The sequence below is a fragment of the Onychostoma macrolepis genome, chromosome 05, assembly GCF_012432095.1.
Source record: "Onychostoma macrolepis isolate SWU-2019 chromosome 05, ASM1243209v1, whole genome shotgun sequence".
Lineage (NCBI taxonomy): Eukaryota > Metazoa > Chordata > Actinopteri > Cypriniformes > Cyprinidae > Onychostoma > Onychostoma macrolepis.
In genome coordinates this window covers 4,398,251-4,417,768 of record NC_081159.1, presented here as the reverse complement: position 1 = coordinate 4,417,768, position 19,518 = coordinate 4,398,251, and the positions used below count along the sequence as shown (strand labels likewise).

The following is a 19,518-nucleotide window of genomic DNA, read 5'->3' as shown; positions in this document are numbered from 1 at the left end:
AATATATCAAAATAAAAAACAACTATTTTAATTTGTAATAATATTTCACAATATTTTTGTTTTTACTGCATTTTTTGGTAAAATAAATAAAAGACTTCTTTCCAAAAAAATTAAATAAAATAAATAAAGTGAATGAATAACAAATAAAATAAATCTTTGAACAATGGTGCAAATATACGTATATATAAATAAATGTACAATGAAAACCAGCCACACTTTATTTTAAGGTCCAATTCTTGCTATTAACAAACCTTTAACTATGACTTTTGCCTAATTTGCTGCTTATTAATAATTAGTAAGGTAGTTGTTAAGTTTAGGTATTGGGTAGGATTAGGGATGTAGATTATGGTCATGCAGAATATGTGCTTTATAAGTACTAATAAACAGCCAATATGTTAATAATAGGCATTAACTATCAATTATTATAAGCAACTAGTCAATAGTAAGAATTGGTCCCTATACTAAAGTGTTACCAAAAGCATATACAAATAAAGTTGACAAGACATCAAAATCTGTTTTTATTCAGTCACAATAAATTAAAGAGTGAGAGGGTTTTTGATCAATATACAGTATATGGACATGCGTCCATTCTTTCCATATAAAAAAACATTAAATTTTGAATGAACTATGACTGCACATATTTAAACGTCTGGGGTTGAATTTTGCATGTTATACAACCCATCTCACCATCACTCACCTGTATGCTCACGACAGGTACTTTAGGTCTGTGACTTCAGGTGTGGCAGTAATTAGCCTCACATGCAGTTAAACACACTTCTAGAAATGTGAACCACCTGAGGCTCACTATTATTCTAATCCACTGTGGCACAAGTAAATCTTAACAAAAACTCAGTGCTGGGAAATGACAGGACAACAGCTGGTAAGGTGAGAAATGCTCTCAATATCTTACTGAGCTGTCAAGAAAACACTCTAGTCTATTATCAGACTGTCATAACAGGGCAAGGATGCTTCACATTAAGACTGAACACGGTGGAGCAGAACATGACTTTGGTTGACAGTTTAATGAACTTGGTTGTGTATGTATACATGGCCTCTCCCTGCCCTTGGATTTGGTCTGTATACATAATGTATATTTAAAAACATCAATAAACAAAGAGAGAAAAAGAAAGTGACAGAGAGAGAACAATGAATTTTAATATCATTTTGTGAGATTTTAGTACAAAATGCAATATTCCTAGTTAAAATATTTGTACTTGTCCCTGATAATTTTTTATTTGATAGTAATACTGATAGTCATTTTTTATTTCTAAACAGTAATATTTATACAGTCATGGCCAAAAAATATCGGCACCCTTGGTAAATACAATCAAAGCAGGCTGTGAAAGTTAATCTGCATTGTTAATCCTTTTGATCTTTTATTTAAAAAAAAAAACAAAAAAAAAAAAAAAAAATCACAAAAATCTAACCTTTCATTGGAGAATAAGAATTTAAAATGGGGGGACATATCATTATGAAATAAATGTTTTTCTCTAATACACATTGGCCACAATTAACGGCACCCTTTTATTGAAACCTCCATTTGCCAGTTTAACAGCTCTAAATGTTCTCCTATAATGCCTGATGAGGTTAAAGAACACCGGACAAGAGATCAGAGACCATTCCTTCATCCAGAATCACTCCAGACCCTTTAGATTCCCAGCTCCATGTTGATGCTTCTTCTCTTCAGTTCACTCAGGGTTCAGATCAGAGGACTGGAATGGCCAGCAGAAGCTTGGTTTTGTGCTCAGTGACCCATTTTTGTGTTGTTTTTGAGGTTTGTGTTTGGATTATTGTACGGTTGGAAGATCCAAACATGGCCCATTATAAGATTTCTAACAGAGTCAGTCACTTATTGATTTTTTTATCTGTTGGTATTTGATAGAATCCATGATGCCATGTGTCTAAACAAGATGTCCAGGACCTCCAGCAGAAATATAGGCCCACAACATCAAAAATACAGCAGTATATTTCATTGTACACATGGGGTACTTTTTATCCCTGTGTTCACCAAACCCATCTTGAGTGTTTGCTGCTAAAAGGCTCATTTTTTAGTTTCATCTGACCATATTAGCCAGTCCCATTTGAAGTTCCAGTCGTGTCTGATAACTGAATATGCTGGAGTTTGTGTTTGGATGAGCGAGGAGGAGTTTTCTTGAAACCCTCCCAAACAACATGTGCTGATGTAGGTGCTGTTTGACAATTATTATTATTTTTTTTTAGGTTTTCTGACCCCGAGACTCAAATATATTCTTTGGTTTTTCTCATTGTGATGGATGATTAAGGGAATCGGGGCTTTGTTTTCCCTCCTATTTATATTTCTGTGAAACAGGAAGCCATGGCTGGATAATTTCATGTTCATAATCACCCTGGAGTGCTCAAAATCGTGAATATGAATGGGAATATACTTCAGAGATATTTTACTCATAAGAATTTCTAGGGGTGCCAATAATTGTGTCCAACGTGTATTTGAGAAAAACATTTATTTCATGATATTTCCCCCCCATTTTAAATTCTTATTATCCAATGAAAGGTTAGATTTTTGTGAATTTTTTAAATAAAAGATCAAAAGGATTAACAATGCAGATAAATTTTCACAGCCTTCTTTGATCATATTTACCAAGGGTGCCGATATTTTTGGCTATGACTGTATTATATATATATATATATATATATATATATATATATATATATATATGCTGTTCTGTGTCAGCCACACCACAAGTCACTTTCTAAATAATAAAAGTATAGCGCATCCACTAGTAATTATATATAAATAAATCGGTTTTTACCGATGCAAATATGTTAGAAACGATGCATCGTGATATAAATGACAACTTGTAGCCAATGCACACTTTTTAAACCGATGCACTGAGCGAATCGGGGAATCTTCCCATCCCTAATATATACATACATATATATGCTATAATAATATATATATATATCTTTTTACTATTGTGCAGAATATTGAATATGTACAGAATATTCAATATTCTGCACAATAGTATATATAATAGTTAATATATATATTAACTATTGTGCAGAATATTGAATATTTTCTACAAATATGTTTTTATGTACACTGCATGCAAGTAATGCCTGTAACCATAACAGCAGACAATTTATTGCACTTTATCGCTAATTTTAGTCATAACTGGCCAAACATTAGTGACTAACAAGTAGAGGTCTGCAAGCCCGTCGGGTCCCGCCGAGTCCATTCGGGCCGGGCTCGGGCTCATTTAGCTTCTCTCCTTTTATTGTGCCCATATACGCGCAGAGCACACATGGCTAATTAAATACTGATTATATTATAAATATTATACATCGCCTAAGCAATACGCAACGCATACGCACACATTAGCATACATGTGACCATGCAGATTATCAGGAAGAAGTTGGAGCGTGGAGTTACAAAAAGTTCCCAATGCTTCGGGAAAAGCTGCATTTTTGATCAGCCATACATTTGATGATGATCCTGACTCGCCATCTCCTCACTGGATGCGCCTTTAGAGAGAAATGCATCTTTAGGGATTTTATAATGAAAGAGTTTTTGTTTTCGATTCGAATTATTTCGTTTTAAAGTAGTAATTCAAAGCTTTCTATAGATACTATATTTATCAAGTCAGTGAGGCAAGTAGACTATATGCTGTGTTTCGGTTTTTCAGAAACGCTCCGCTTGCTCAAAACCGAAACTGCTTTTTTTTTTTTTTTTTTATGAAAGCACGTTTTGTTGATATTGAGTGCACACAAATAAAGGTAGACCCTTTACAGTTCCGAACAAACGTAGCCTTTTACTCTTACCTTTATTAGCAAAAATGAAAGCGTATTTTGAAATGTTTCCAATGCAAGTGATCGTTCTTGCGCGTTCAGTAAAGCGCGCTTCAACTTCCACTTTCCGCACAAACTACTGGATATGCATCAGTGCACATTTATCTAGCTCAAGCGTTTAAACTAACATTGTGGAGCTGTTTTATAATTATAGATTTAATTTTAGAGAAGTCTTGATGATTTGAGAAAGCTAAATTGATCAAACATAGGCTATGATCAACTCGCTGTCTGCTGCTGGCCGCTTGGTCTTAACTTTAAAAAACAAAAACTTACATTTAACGAATAAAAAAAAAATGCTCCAAACGTTTTTCTAAATTAACTTAATAAAATAACGAAACTAATTACAATTACTTTGCCATTTCATACAAAACTGAACTAGTTTAATAACTGAAACAGTAGTAGATAAGCTGTTTTGGGAGAAGGGGGAAAAGGGGCGTAAAGGGGCGTCTCGGGCCAGGGCCGGGCTAGGGCCTAAATTTTAGGCCCGTGCAGGGCTCTACTAACAAGTACAAAACAAACCTACAATGCCTACATGCATGTCATATGTGTGTCAATGACTTACACAACTAGCTGTTGACTGTGGCTCCATTCATGCAGCACACGCTCTCTAAATCACTCTCCTGAATATTTAAAGCAGTCACATCAGTTAATGAATGAAGCTGTCACTCACTCTCTTTTATAAGAGAACTGTTAATCAACAGAACTGTGATTAGGATTGGTCTGCTTGCATGAATACAGCCTAATTATGCAAAATGTTTGCTACTGCGCATTTGTCTCAGGTCATTTTTCCAGATGAATAAAATTCACAGCAAATAGGCAACAGCAGCAAGACAATGCTTTTCTTCTGAGATTTGTTATGGCCAACTTTAGCCAATTTAGAAAGTATGTAGTTTCTCAAACACATAGATCTATGCAACAATAATATAAAGCATTAACTGGAAAGCTAGATAACAGAAGTGTACAATCAAAAAGCTCATGGGCTGGATGTTTAGGAGTGGCTACTCAAAACCATCATGGTCTAGGCAGGCTAAATATTTCAGGGCCACATTGTTTTCTCGGCCTGCTGTGGCTGTGACCCTTTGCTGACTCATCCCTCTCATTTTTCCTGACTGGACTTCCAGTGTCTCAGCATTCAGAGGAACAACCATCACATGATAAGCAACCAGCAACAAAACTGGCATTGTACCCCCGCCCCACCGGTTTCTTTATTTCTCTCCTACTTCCTCCTCCTCCCTTTCTCTTATTCCCCTCTTCAACTTTCTCACCCTCCCTCCAAAGGCCTCGAGGGTGTCAGCGGATCACAGAGGCTTTTGTTTCCATCCTCCTCTCTTTTGTTTCTCCTCTCTCTGTCCGCCCCTCTGAGCGATTTATGTGAAGGCTGGAAGCAGCTCGGTGCCGTTGTGCTGATGGATTGAGTCATGACTGAGAGACAGACAGCTGTAAATGACGATACACGAGCCCTGTGCAGAATACGCTCATCTCCAAGGGTGTAATTATGATGCGAGTAAGAGTTTTGAGAAGTAACCGCTCTAAAACGCCTCTGTCCACGTTTCACTTGTATGTTTAGAGTCGGCCGCAGATGGATACGTGGTACCTGGTGTAGGATAAACAGTGCTTTGCTAGAAAATCTGGAATCAAAACCGCACCACAAATATAAAGTTGTCAACTTTCTTTCCTGACAAATATCACACAAATTAACTCAGGCGTACTGTAAAAAATAAATAAATAAAGTTAGTAAAAATAGAATAAAAAGCTAAAAACAAATTTTAAAAAACCTTGAAAAACAAATACAGTAAAAAGCTGGTAATTAGTTAACTGTAAAAGTTACCTTACCATGTTACCATTACATGTAATTTTACTGTAAAATAATGAAAAATGTACAGATTTTAAAGGTAAAAACTACAACCATAGAAATAGAATTCCTTGCATGATACAAAACGTTACTTTATTTAATTTAATTGTTCAAATAAATTATTTAAATAAATAAATGTATTTATTTGCTTAAATAATTTTGGTTATTCTTATTTTTATCATCAGTAACGTACATTGGGGTGTTTTATTTATTTGCATTTTATGTTGCTTAGTTAATGTTTGTTGTATTATTTTAGGCGTATACTGTATATTATCCATATTTCGAATTGTTCTTAATAGCTTAATTTCAATCAGAGGAACAATCACTTGGACCAAATAGTAAAGTTTTCAAAACATTTAAAGCAGGAAGTAAAATCAATGTAGATGTTGTAATGCTAATGAATCATTGAATCAGAATTTTGAATTGATACAAACAGACAAGTTGAACTGATCCATGGAATTAGTTGACCTTTTCAACTCTAATACTGTTTTTTCTACTGGAGTTTAAACTTAAGTTTAAATTTTTAAGTTTTAATGCTCACATACTCATGAGTCACAACACAAAAATGATGTGCGACTTAATAAACCTAACTGATATACCAGTAACGACAACGGCTAGATACAAGTGCATTAAAACAGTTGCAATTCTCATTGTGTTGCTTAATTTTATATTGACAGCAACTCATCAAACATATCTGCCCACCCAAGTAGAGGGCCAACTTCTGATTAACTCTTACTGACTTTCTCCCAAACACACATATTTTCTCAACAACCCCTCCACAAATGCATGAGCCAAAAATACTTACCATATCACAGCAAAGGACAGTATCAAACACAAACACACATGCAGGCCTAACAAGCCCACATACTGTAAGTGATAGTAAATTCATGTGAAGGTTATGACTCATTTGGCACTGCATCATCTCCGTCTGACAGTATTTGTGAAATGACCATCTGCAGGAACAAAGTGGTACATGGACTCTTATATAACGCACATAGTTTGCGCCTCAAACACAACCCAGGGCAAATACAAATTGTAAAATCAGACAACCGCATGACTTTCGTTCAGATATGCAAACAACATCAGGTAACACTGGCAATCGCTCTTACGTAAGGGCAACAAAACTCTGTTCTGATGAGGCAAGACAAGACTGATTCAGGTCAGTGCAAATCTATAGTATGTGACCAACATAAAGTACAAACACACATGTAAGTTCAAATTGCAAATATATTTGAAAATATGAAGTATGCATGAATGCTACCAGCTGCTATAACTGGGTCACACATCACCTGTAGTCCAAGTTGATGCTGTACTACAGTTATTACTCAAGAAATTGTCCAGAAGTTACAGTGGGGTCCAAATGTCAAACCACTAGTGAAAATACTTCTTTTTTTTGCAAGATTTTTATTAAGATGTTTTTCTTTCTTTCTTTCGAAATAAATTGATACTTTATAATGTTACAAAAGATTTCTAATTTCTAAAGTATCCTGAAATAGTGTATTATGGTTTCCACAAAAATATTTACCAGCACAATTGTTTTAAATATTGATAATAATAAGAAATGTTCTTGAGCACAAAATCAGCAGGTTAGAATGATTTCTGAAGGATCATGTGACACTGAAAACTAGCTTTGCATCACAAAAATAAATTATATTTTACAATATATTAAAACAGAAAGCAGTTATTTTAAATTGCAAAATTTATTTAAAATATTGCTGCCTTTACTGTACGTGATAAAATAAATTCAACCTTGGTGAGACTTCTTTCAAAAACATTTATAATTCTACCACCCCCAAACTGTATATTATTACCATAATAATTTGAGTGAAAAGTTAAAGTGGAAATAATCATTTTCAGACGATTAATTAACATTCAACAATGTCTTAGCATTCTTTTTTTTTCCTTTTGTGCTTTAATGACAGCAGAACTCCAGCAGTTGGAGCTCTATAATAAGTTGGTGTAAACCTGCTAATCATGTTCTCCAGCACGATTTGAGAATAATCTATACAACATCTTGAGCTTCAATAGAAGAAAGAACTTCTGACCATCTGTAAATAGTTCACATATCGCAAATTTGTTTTATTAGTAACCTGGAAATAGTCCAGAATCTTAAATATTTCATATTAACTGCACACCAAAATCCTAAAACACTGTTCATTTCCAGATTTAAAAAATTTGAATCCCTCAGTTCTAGACTTCTGGATCCTACTGTACAAGCCACGCATCACAAGAATCAATCACTGCAATAAACGCCACTGCAATCTGCACCAGCGCCGATTTCACTTAAGACTCCGATTCACTCACATGTGGTAGATCTGCCTCTGTGTGACGAATGCATTATCCACAAAGTACGGTAGCATCTTCAGCACAACTTCCTGACAGGAGTCCACGACCAGATGCATCCTGCTGCTGGCTGCAGGGAAATCTCCCTCGCCCCGGTCTGCAGCAGCACGCTTCGCTCAGATCTCCAGTTGCTTATGACAGAGGGAGAAAAACAGCATGCAGAGGAGAGGAGGAGCGCATCTGCAGCCCCTACCTAGGTCTGACGCTCTCTGAGTGTGTGAGTGAGCCAGTTTCTACTGACGCACTCCCTCCCTCTCTCTCTCTCTCTCTCTCTCTCTCTCTCTCTGTGTGTCTGTAAATAGAGAGAGGAGGAAAAACCTGTTCCCTTGAATTTGCAGGAAGGGATGAGGCACTCTGTGTGTGTGCACATGAGATCTCTCCACTGAAATTAGAGCACTCCAAACAACTCTGACACTGCAAGAAGCCCAGCAGGCCACAGAGATCTTGGTGTGTCTCTTGGAGAAACAAAACAACTTCACTCCAGCAAATCTGACAGGAATGATAAAGAAAAACGGAGAGAAAAAGCATAAAAATCCCACTTGTTCCTAAAGACAATCAGACAAAAAGAAAAAAACACAGGCTGCCTAACAGCAAGAAATGTATTGACCTTCTTAGCTGGGACTCCTCGTTGCTTGCCACACCCTAAAATGATCTGTCCCAGAATCCTCACATGGGCTAAGCATGGGCAACAGTGCCTGCTGCTGTCGGACGAAGCAGGGAAGCCTCTTTAAAATCTCATTAGGAGCAGAGACGGGGGATGAGCTCCCCCCTTGAGTGAGTGTCCTAAGTAGACTGCAGTAAGTGCAGAGACTGGCTGACTGTCTGTACTCCACTATCTGCCTGTCAACACTGCGGCTTGAGTGAGAAGGACAGAGTACTGGGTCTCTCTCACACACACAAATGAAAAAGCAGTACTCAGATGAAGAGGGTTGACTATTTCTGTCTAAAAGCTGATAAAACAGAACAAAGAGTAAACTGAGACACCAAGGAACAGAAACAGCCGGGGGGAATCTACAAAAAAGGGGGAGGGGGAGTTATTTAAGAAGGAAGGAAGGAAGGATAAACAGAAAGGAAGATGAAGAGAGCCGTCTAAATTAACTAAAGAAGCCGAGCGAATGGGCATTTGGAATTTTTGGCTTTCTGGATCAGCGAGATCTGTGAAACGAGCAAACAAAAACAGCAAACAAACACAATGCTGCCAGGTTACACTCTTTGAAGGAATGTTCTGGGTTCAATACAAGCGGTATGCTGTCAATTACCACTAAAAATAACCCTGATTTGTCCCTCAGTTCATCAAAATAAGCAGAAACCATGTGTACAGTAATGAACTTGGGTAACACTTTATTTTACGGTGTCCTTGTTACACGTTACATGTATTTACTATTATAATAAAAATAAATTATGCATAATTACATGCAAGTAACCCTAAGCCAACCCTAATAGTAAGTACATGCAGTTAATTAATATTACTCAGTATTTAAATGTATAATAATTACACTGTTACAAGGACACCTTAAAATAAAGTGTAACCTGAACCTGCAATGGAAGCCTACGGAGCAAGGAATTACGTTGGGTTTCTTTCAGAAGTGAGGGTCAAATATGAGAGTCACAAGATGTTTGTTTTAAATTCAGAACAACTCCTCATAGCCATGAGCATAAAATCTTTCTTAATCTGGAACGATTTACCACCAACAAAAATTATGTGGAATTTGCTAATGACCTACTTTGATAACAATCAAACATCGTTTTTCAAATTTCACAGTAGTCTACCCCCTTCATCCTAACAAAATGCCCTAATAGACTACAACAGTTGGCCATGTGGTACTTGACCAGACGTTCTTCGGTCTACTATAATATATATATGACAGGTGTGAGCGTTTAAATATCTTCATGATGTATATCCCAGCTCGACTAGCCTTATTTGCTCACGCTTTGACACACTAAGTCATGAAGCACATGACGACACTTACAGAGCTTCCCATGTGACTCAGCATAACCATGGCAATGCAGACTCCAGAACACCTGACAGGTGTCCCGATTAAGGACGCCTGCATGTGGAGCTTTAAACAGATCAGGCGTGTGTGTGTGTGTGTGTGTGTGTGTGTATATATCGTAAGGTGTGTGTTCACTGGATTATTTCAGTGTGCTGAGACTGCACTGGTACACAAAAGTGCTACAATCGCTTTTCTGCACACACAGGCACAAAAAGATTAAAAGCTTCTTTTCTGAGAGCAATGTTACATAACATTTCCATTATATATTTGCCGAGCAACGAAGGAAAAACGAGGGACAAAAAGAGGGAGGAGGGCAAACAGCGCACCAATCTTTCCTCAGGTGTCAAGGCAAGAATGATGAATTGCATATGACATCAGTGCTCACCAATCTATTGGCCAAATGCCTGTCTTAATTAATCATATGAATTGCCACATACACTGGCCTGAGTTCGAGCGATGTTGAAAACAACTCTAGTCTCAAGAATAAATATTAATGCAGTGCGATGCACATTCATGCAATTTGTGCACTTGCAGTAAAACGTGATTCTAAGAAAACAGTAATGTTATTTTAAAAGAATAGTTTGCCAAAAATTTAAAATTTGCTGACAATTGACTAACCCTCAGGCATCCAAGATGTAAATGAGTTTGTTTCTTCATTTACTGCAGAGGATCCACTGAATGCAAACAAGTGTTGAAATGTTAAAATTTCTCCATATCTGTTCAGATGAAGAAACAAATGCATCAACATCTTGGATGGCCAGAGGGTGAGTGCATTTTCGTTACAAGGTGAACTATTCTTTTAATGGGCAGCAAAAGAAATAAAAAGGTCATGCTATTTAATTTAATTGCCATGCACAATAGGCCAATTGCTTGCTTATGCAGATAGGTCACTTTCTATCCTGGCTGACAGTTCACATTTGTAATTGGTTGCAGTCTTTTCCGCTCATAGTTTAATATGTTAAATAGTGGATCTTTCATTCAGCGTTGTTTGATTTCTGCGAAAATGATCCTTTTAAGATTAAGATGTAAATGGAAATACCATGTTTTGGTATCAAGTACATCCTGCTGAAAAAAAGTTGGTTTGCTGATCTTAGCTGGCTTAGTATTTTCTCAGTCTGACCAGCCAAAAATTTTCCAAAACTGCTCTGAAACCAGCCAACAGCCTTACCAGACTGGAAGACCAACTGAGACCAGCAAACCAACTTGGGCTGGTTTTAGATTAGGTTTTGATCAGCAGGGATGGTAGAAAGATATAAATGTTGTCATTGGTTGAAAGTGCACTTTAACACCCTCTAAAGAAAAAAACAAAAACAAAGATTTTTAGGTGAACTATTCTTTTAGGTTAAAATTGATGTTCAAAATTAGAGCACCAAGATCAACTGTAAGCCATGTTTTGTTTTGTCTTTCAGAACAATATTGCAACATTTTAACTTGTATATTCCCTAACAGATCAGAGACATCCACACACCCAAATACTCAAACCCTGATATACACCCAAACATAAACACAGATTGCTGTGCTTGGCTGCTCCTGCCTCGCTATCTGTTTGGTGAAATCACCAGCTGGCTCAATGCTGTGCCGCCTGGTTGATTTCACAGGAAATCAAGTCTTTGGCCGGTTCAGCGGGCATTCCTGTGTACATCTCGCAAAGGGTAAGATTAGGGTTACAGCTATTAGAGCGGTTCTGTCTCTGATAAGGGTAAAAAAAATTATGGGGGGGGCTCCTCTGTTTAGCCTTTTTTTTAAAGGTTTGCTTGCAATTTGCAAGACATTTTGTGACTATTTATCAGTATGACTATAAAATGTTAAATAACAAATGTCTCTTAACCATAAATAAACGACCACAAAATATATAATAACAAACTTAGTGTATTTCACTGTAAAAAATAATAAATTAATAATAATTTGATTTTACAGTACACCAGTAAAATACAATATTTATTAATATATAGCATTTCAACAGATACTACAAATAAAAAATATTTAATATTGCTCAGTAATTGATACAGTACAGATGTATTGTGCATCGCTACAGTAATAATTTTCTCATGTACAAACTGGGCTATTTATGTTAAACATGTATAGGTCACCATGTGACCATAAAACTGCAGTAAATACAGACAAAAATCAGATGCGTTAATGCGTTTAAAAATTAATAATAACATTTAACACATGCAGCCCAACAAATTAACAGACAGAGAGAAAGCAACACTCAATGTGTTCAGTGTTTGCAAATCCCGCTGTAGAAGCCCGGTCTTCAGACAGAGCTCGCGAACACAAGCACGCAAACACTTAATCCAGCCTGTACTGGATTAAGTCGAAACAGTCTTGGTTATAATTGTACCCGCAACCCGCCCGTGCCTGTCACCAGTCCGACCCGCACCCGCACCGCACCCGCACCGCACCCGACACGTCAATATTATTCCACCCGTACATCAATTTTTGCGGTACACCCGTCACCCGCGTGCAGGACTCTGGTGTGGAGAGATGTTTGGGGTGTGTAGGGTGTTAGACTGGGAGTTTCAAATCTACAGTAAAACTGTAGATGAGTTGTTGTGGAATTATTGTGCTGAATGCTGAGCTGAAGTCAATGAACAGCATTCTAACATAACAGTCTTTGTTTTCTAGGTGGGTAAGAGCCAGGTGGAGGGTGGAGGAGATTGCATCGTCCGTAGAGCGGTTCGGACGGTATGCAAACTGGAGCGGGTCGAGTGTGTTGGGGAGGCTGGTTTTGATGTTGTGCATGACTAACCTCTCAAAGCACTTCATTATGATTGGAGTCAGTGCTATGGGACGGTAGTCATTTAGACAGGACACAGGTGATTTCTTTGGTACCGGTATGATTGTTGTGGATTTGAGACATGTGGGGACGACTACCTGGCTCAGCGAGGTGTTGAAGATATCCGTTAGGACATCTGTCAGCTGTTCAGCACAGTCTTTCAGTACACGGCCAGGTATGTTGTCGGGACCCGCAGCCTTGCGTGGGTTGATCCTAGATAGGGTCTTCCTTACGTCGGCTGGAGACAGACAGAGCGCCTGGTCGTTGGGAGGTGTGGGCAGTTTTTGTGCAGGTGTGTCATTCTGCATTTCAAACCGTGAATAAAAGTGGTTGAGTGTATCTGGGAGGGATGTGTCATCATCACAGGCCTGTGGCGGGGGCTTGTAGTCTGTGATGGTCTGAATGGCTTTCCACAGTTGTATTTGTATTTGTATTGTATTTGTATGAACAGGCGAAAGTAAAACCGGCGAAAAACAACTGAGGCTCTGTCATTTTTATTTTGCTTTATCTACCTCAGGAGAGTTAATGAGGCTGCGTGTGGGAAAGAAAGCGCACAAGGTGAAACCACTGCCGTTGATTTTCTTTGATGACGTTTCAGGGCATTCCAAATGAGCAATTATTGTCAGCGAAGTCCACTTCGATGGATATCCCGTGCTTAGGGAGTAGGGAGCAGTGAACACTGCGTATGGATCCTGTCAATCGGAACGCACCTTCTGTCCCCCTTTCTGTAGGCGTCCTCTTTGGCCTGACGAAGATGTCTGAGTTTTTCTGTGAACCATGGCTTGTCATTGTTGAATGTTAAGTGAGTCCTGGTAGGAATGCATATATCCTCACAGAAACTAATATAGGATGTTACAGACTCTGTGAGCTCATCCAGATCGTTGGTGGCAGCTTCAAAAACAATCAATCAGTGGGGTCGAAACAGGCTTGTAATGCCCGCTCTGTTTCGTTGGTCCATCTTTTTTTGGTCCACAGTCTTTACTGCAGGTTAAGCAGATTAAAGTTTTTGCCTGTAAGTTGGTATAAGATGAACCAAACTGGTCAGAAAGTCCTAAAGCTGCCCGTGGGACAGAGTGATAGGCATCTCTTATTGCTGTGTAACAGTGATCCAATATATTACCGTCTCTGGTGGGACATCTAACATGCTGCCTGTATTTTGTCAGTTCACGGGAGAGATTTGCTTTATTAAAGTCCCCGAGAATGATAATAACATAGTCCGGGTATTGTTGTTCTGTCTCTGTGATTTGATCAGCGAGTTTCTGTAAAGCTGAGCTCACGTGCGCTTGCGGATGAATGTAAACACTTACGATAATGAACGAGCAAAAGACCCGCGGCGAATAGAAAGGCTTACAGTTGATGAAAAGCGCTTCTAGATCTGGACAGCACATCTTCTTTAACACTGTAATGTCTGTACACCACCTTTTGTTGATATAAAAACATGTCCTGCCGCCTCGTGATTTCCCCGTTGATTCCGCATAGCGATCCGCTCTGAACAGTTGGAAGCCCGGCAGACTTAACGCGCTGTCCAGAATGGTGTCAATTCAGCCAGGTTTCCGTGAAACAAAGAGCAGCCGAGTGTGAAAAATCCTTATTTATCCAGGAGAGCAGGAGGAGTTTGTCCGTTTTGTTGAGTAGAGAGCGGAGATTCGCGAGATGGATGCTAGGCAGCGCCGTTCTGAATCCGCACTGTCTGAGCTTCATGAGCGCGCCGGCTCGCTTCCCCCTTCTGCGCGTCCTGAAGCATTTGATCAGCGCCGTTGCTCCGCCAACTACAACATTCAGCAAAATGTCCGAATAAATGAAATCTGGTAGAAGACCATGTGGTGTGTTCTGCCGAATGTTTAGCAGTTCACCCCTGGTAAAACTGATCGTGTTAGACAAACAAAAACAGGAAAAAATAACAAAAACAGTACAAAAACTGGAGAGCAAGACACTGAGGCTGCTGTCTGCGGCGGCATCTTGTACCATCTATTCTATACAAATAGATTTGTACAAATCTATTCTCATTTGCATGAACGTGCTATATATCTGCATTATAAATATTCAAAGTCATGGCATTCATCAGCCCTTTCCACAGAGTTCACACTAAACCACTAACTACACGTAACAGCATTGCAGATTCTGCCACAACACAAATTTTCCACAGTATTTCAGAAAATACAAGATAAATCAGACTTAGGTAAGAGAAAAGGAATTTGTCAGGTTCAAACCGTCTTCTACTAGCAATGGGTGTCACTTCAGGAATCAAAGAGCTCAGGCAGAAGGACAGGTTTTTATATGTGTGCGTAAACGAATTGCATCAAATACTGGGTATCTGTCACGTTCTAATAATTGCACAACATTGAATGGAACAAGCTGGAATGCTCAGTCCAGGACCTACTTAACATTTAACAACTAGTAGTTTGTGTCTTCACAACAGTAGCTAGCTCAGACTCTAGACTGACCTACTCCAAAACCACTAGTGTTTCAGTTCCTTCTGAGGTTCATCCTAAATTTAATCTAAGTTTTACTGTCTAAAATGGCTGTTTGTGTGGAAGAAGTGCTGATGCTACTGTTCTTACATTGTTTTATTTAGCTCCATGCATCTGTTGCACTAGCGATTTTATCTGAACCTTGTTTTTCCTCATTAAAAGAGGATTTGTTTCACATGAGCCTCTAGGACATCATGTTCCCAACACACACATCTTTTCTGTCTATTATCTGTGCTCTGGATAGTTCCATGAACACATAGATTTTTAGAATAAAGGTTGAACATTAGTAAAATTGGAATTTCTATTCTGATTTTAAAAGATACAGTGGCCTTGATAAGTATTTAGACTAATTCAATAGTTTAATAATGAAAATTTGCTGACAATTTACTGACCCAAGCTGTAGATGAGTTTGTTTCTTCATCAGAACAGATTTGGAGAAATTTAGCATTACATCACTTGCTCACCAATTGATCCTCTGCAGTGAATGGGTGCCGTCAGAACGAGAGTCCGAACAGCTGATAAAAACATCACAATAATCCACACGACTTGTGAAGTGAAAAGTTGCATGTCTTGTAAGAAACAATTCCATCATTAAGGCGTTTTAACTTTAACCTGTTGCTTCTGGACGATTGTTACCTGGTGTTTGTCAGCTAATTGTCACATGACATGCAGGTAGACAAAAAATATAATCTTTATTTCATTGTTTTGACTTGTTTTCATTTTCAAAACATTTATTTGAATTATTTCTTAACCTGGAACTCAATGCTCAAAACAGTGGAGATGATCGTGGACTTCAGGAGAAACCCCCCTGCACTCCCCCCACTCACCATCATGAACAGCACTGTAACGACAGTGGAGTCATTCAGGTTTCTGGGCACCACCATCTCCCAGGACCTAAAGTGGGACACTCACATTGACTCCATTGTGAAAAAGGCCCAGCAGAGGTTGTACTTCCTTCACCAGCTGAGGAAGTTCAACCTGCCACAGGAGCTGCTGAAACAGTTTTATTCCGCCATCATTGAATCGGTCCTCTGCAACTGTCTGGTTCAGCTCAGCTACCAAATCTGACCTCAGAAGACTACAGAGGGTAGTCCGGACTGCTGAGCGAATCATTGGTACAACCCTCCCCACTCTCCAAGAACTGTACTCATCCAGAGTGAGCAAAAGGGCTGGCAAAATCACTCTGGACCCCTCACATCCAGCACACTCCCTCTTTGAACTGCTGCCATCTGGTCGACGCTACAGAGCTCTGAGCACCAGAACGACCAGCACAGAAACAGTTTCTTCCCTCAGGCAATCCATCTCATGAACACGTCACAATAACTACTAACACTATTTATACACAAGTATTTATCTAACACACATACTTAGTCTACATTTCAAATTTGCACATAATATGCCTGTATATACAATTGCCAATTTGTATATTTTTATTATTTTATTATCTGTGTTTGTTCTGTCTCTGTCATTCTGTTCTGGCTTCTGGCATGAAAACAAATTCCTCATATGTGTAAACATACCTGGCAATAAAGCTCATTCCGATTCGGATTCTGATTATTTATTGGAACTCCCTGCAGGTCCTTTACAAACCTCTAGGGGTTTACAAACGCCAGTTTGGGAAACCAGCACGATTAAATAAATACAATAAAACAAGTGGTGCTGAAACAAATGATGCTAGAGCTCTTCTCAGAACAAACTTTACTTAAACCTTAGGTTTTTACTTAAACCTTTAACCAAGCGATCTCAAAGTGATTTTGCAATTACTTTAATTTATTTTTAAGTGTAGCTTAAGTGCCCACTACTTTTTGGGTTCACAGTATGTTCTCTCTAATTGGTCTTTGAAAGAAACTCTGTTTGGTTAAGAAGTGCTGAGGGACTGAAGTCTTATCTATGAGTCACAGGAAGATACAGAAATCAGACACAGCCTCCATTGTGTTTGCAATCGCTAACGCTGGAATCTCAGAGTCTTTTTCTCATATCCTGTTTTTACAGAAACACTAAGCACTGTCTTCTAAACCAATCACAGGGCAAACAGAGCGAGAAAGAGACAGAGATGGACAAAGTACTAAAAGCACTTAAAATGCGCTGAGGGAACAACTGCTCTTTCGCTTATCAAATGACCTTATGTAGGTCACACACGCCACATGTGCTGACATCCAGCAGAAAACAGACAGACGGCGTTAGTGGGTTCATTCAGGTAACTGGCACAGTAGCTCCTCCACTCCCTTTTGTAAGATTGATCAAAATAAAAAGCGACCCGTTTCCTTTTAGTCTTTAACAAAGTACTCATTATCTGTGTTCACACGTTCTGGGGATTAGTTAGTTTGAATGTGCTTCTCACAAGCCGTTCATTCACAGACACTTTTACTAAAAGCACAAAACAAACAAGTCATTATAGTACCTCTACTGTCATTTAAACAGAAAATGTAAATGTAGGACAAAAATTGCTATTGATTCAACTTGTGTTGGGTTTAAAGTCAACACAAGAGTTATTTCCTGAGCAATGTGACCTTTGAGGATGTCATGTGACCTTTAGAATGACAAATCTTCCTCTGTACACATCCTCTTCCTTTACCTCCTCCATCTGTACTGTACATAAGAATTCCATCTGTCTTCACAAGTTATTTTACCTTGTTTGACCGACACCTAGATGGCAACACTTAGAAATACATGGAAATACAGAGCTCAGAGTTTCACAAAGTACTGCACATCAGTGAACGACTTGTCTTTTAAGAACTTTTCTTCCACCCTTAGTGGTGACCTAGATTCAAAGTTTGAAAGGACTGGGACATTAGTCCAATCCCAGCAGACACAAGCCCTAGTTTAATGCGTCCTCTAAAAGATATGTTCAATGAAAAAATGCTCAATCTAAAAACAGTCCGGACAAATGCCCTCCCTACTGGAAAAGCCTTTGGCCATACTAAAGACCAAGGCTGTGACTGTAAAATTATATATACTGCACTGATTCCTGCATCAGCATATTTTTACATTTGTGACCAATTAAAGCGAAAATTTCTCCACTACCAGTGTCAATAAAAACAGAAAAATAATGATTTTCCAAACATTCATAACGTCTGTCATCAGTCAAAAAAAAGATATTTTAACATCAAAAATGACACTAAAATGTCATGAAAAAGCAAGACAAATATGCTCAAAGTCAAACACCAACATTAGAGCCGCCACACTGAATTACATTTAATTGAACTGCATGAGAAATGCTTAGAACTGTTCTGCAGTTTTGAAAAGATTCAGCTGGGAGAACATCTAGGAACTAATTAAGTTAATTGACATCAGGTCTGTAACACGATTAGCTATAAAAGAGAGGCAGAGTCTCTCAGAAGTAAAGATGGGCAGAGGCTCTCCAATCTGTTAAAGAATGCATAAAAAGATTGTGGTATACTTTAAAAACAATGTTCCTCAACTTCAAATTGTAAAGGCTTTGCAAATCTCATCATCTACAGTGCATAACATCATCAAAAGATTCAGAGAAACTGGAGAAATCTCTGTGCGTAAGGGACGAGGCCGAAGACCTTTGTTGAATGCCCGTGGTCTTCGGGCCCTCAGACGACACTGCATCACTCATCGGCATGATTCTGTCATTGACATTACTAAATGGGCCCAGGAATACTTCCAGAAACCACTGTTGGTAAACAGAATCCGCCGTGCCATCTGCAGATGCCAACTAAAGCTCTATCATGCAAAAAGGAAGCCATATATGAACATGGTCCAGAAGCGTCGTCGTGTCCTGAGAGCCAAGGCTCATTTACAAAGAGGAAAAGTTTCAAAGTGGAAAAGTGTTCTATGGTCAGACGAGTCCAAATTTGACATTTTTGTTGGAAATCATGCACGCCATGTCCTCCAGGCTAAAGAGCAGGGAGACCTTCCAGCGCGTTATCAGCGTTCAGTTCAAAAGCCAGCATCTCTGATGGTATGGGGGTGCATAAGTTGCATAAACTCATCTCTTCCATCTTTATTTGACCCTCTAACTCTAGCACTCTCTAACTCTAGCACTCTCTATTCTAATTTTATTTTATCTATCTTTCTTCTTTTTATTTAAAAAAAAATACACATTTGACCCTCCATCAATTGCATATTTATTCTCTAACTGCTAGCTTTTCTTGTAAAACTAACACTAGCTTTCTTTTTTTCTATTCTATCTACTTGTTTCATTAAAAAAAAATAAAAAAACTTTTTGTGTGTACTGCGTTAGGCTAACCAAGACTTGTAATAGCACTTGCATGTTGTTGCTCTTTT

The 19,518-nt window shown here is 38.5% G+C and overlaps 1 protein-coding gene across 3 annotated transcripts in view; it reads right to left on the bottom strand.

Annotated features, from left to right (window-relative positions):
- ssh1a (slingshot protein phosphatase 1a) overlaps positions 1 to 19,518 on the bottom strand; it is a 43,357-nt gene that overhangs the window by 17,380 nt on the left and 6,459 nt on the right. Inside the window, exon 1 of one of the 3 annotated variants that reach the window (XM_058775708.1) lies at positions 7,982 to 8,236. The exons of the other annotated variants lie outside the window; for them this stretch is intronic. Within the exon in view, the coding sequence (XP_058631691.1) occupies positions 7,982 to 8,079 (98 nt within the window). The 5' untranslated portion in view covers positions 8,080 to 8,236. Of the gene's footprint in view, positions 1 to 7,981; positions 8,237 to 19,518 lie in introns of those variants that run through there. 3 annotated transcript variants of the gene reach the window in all.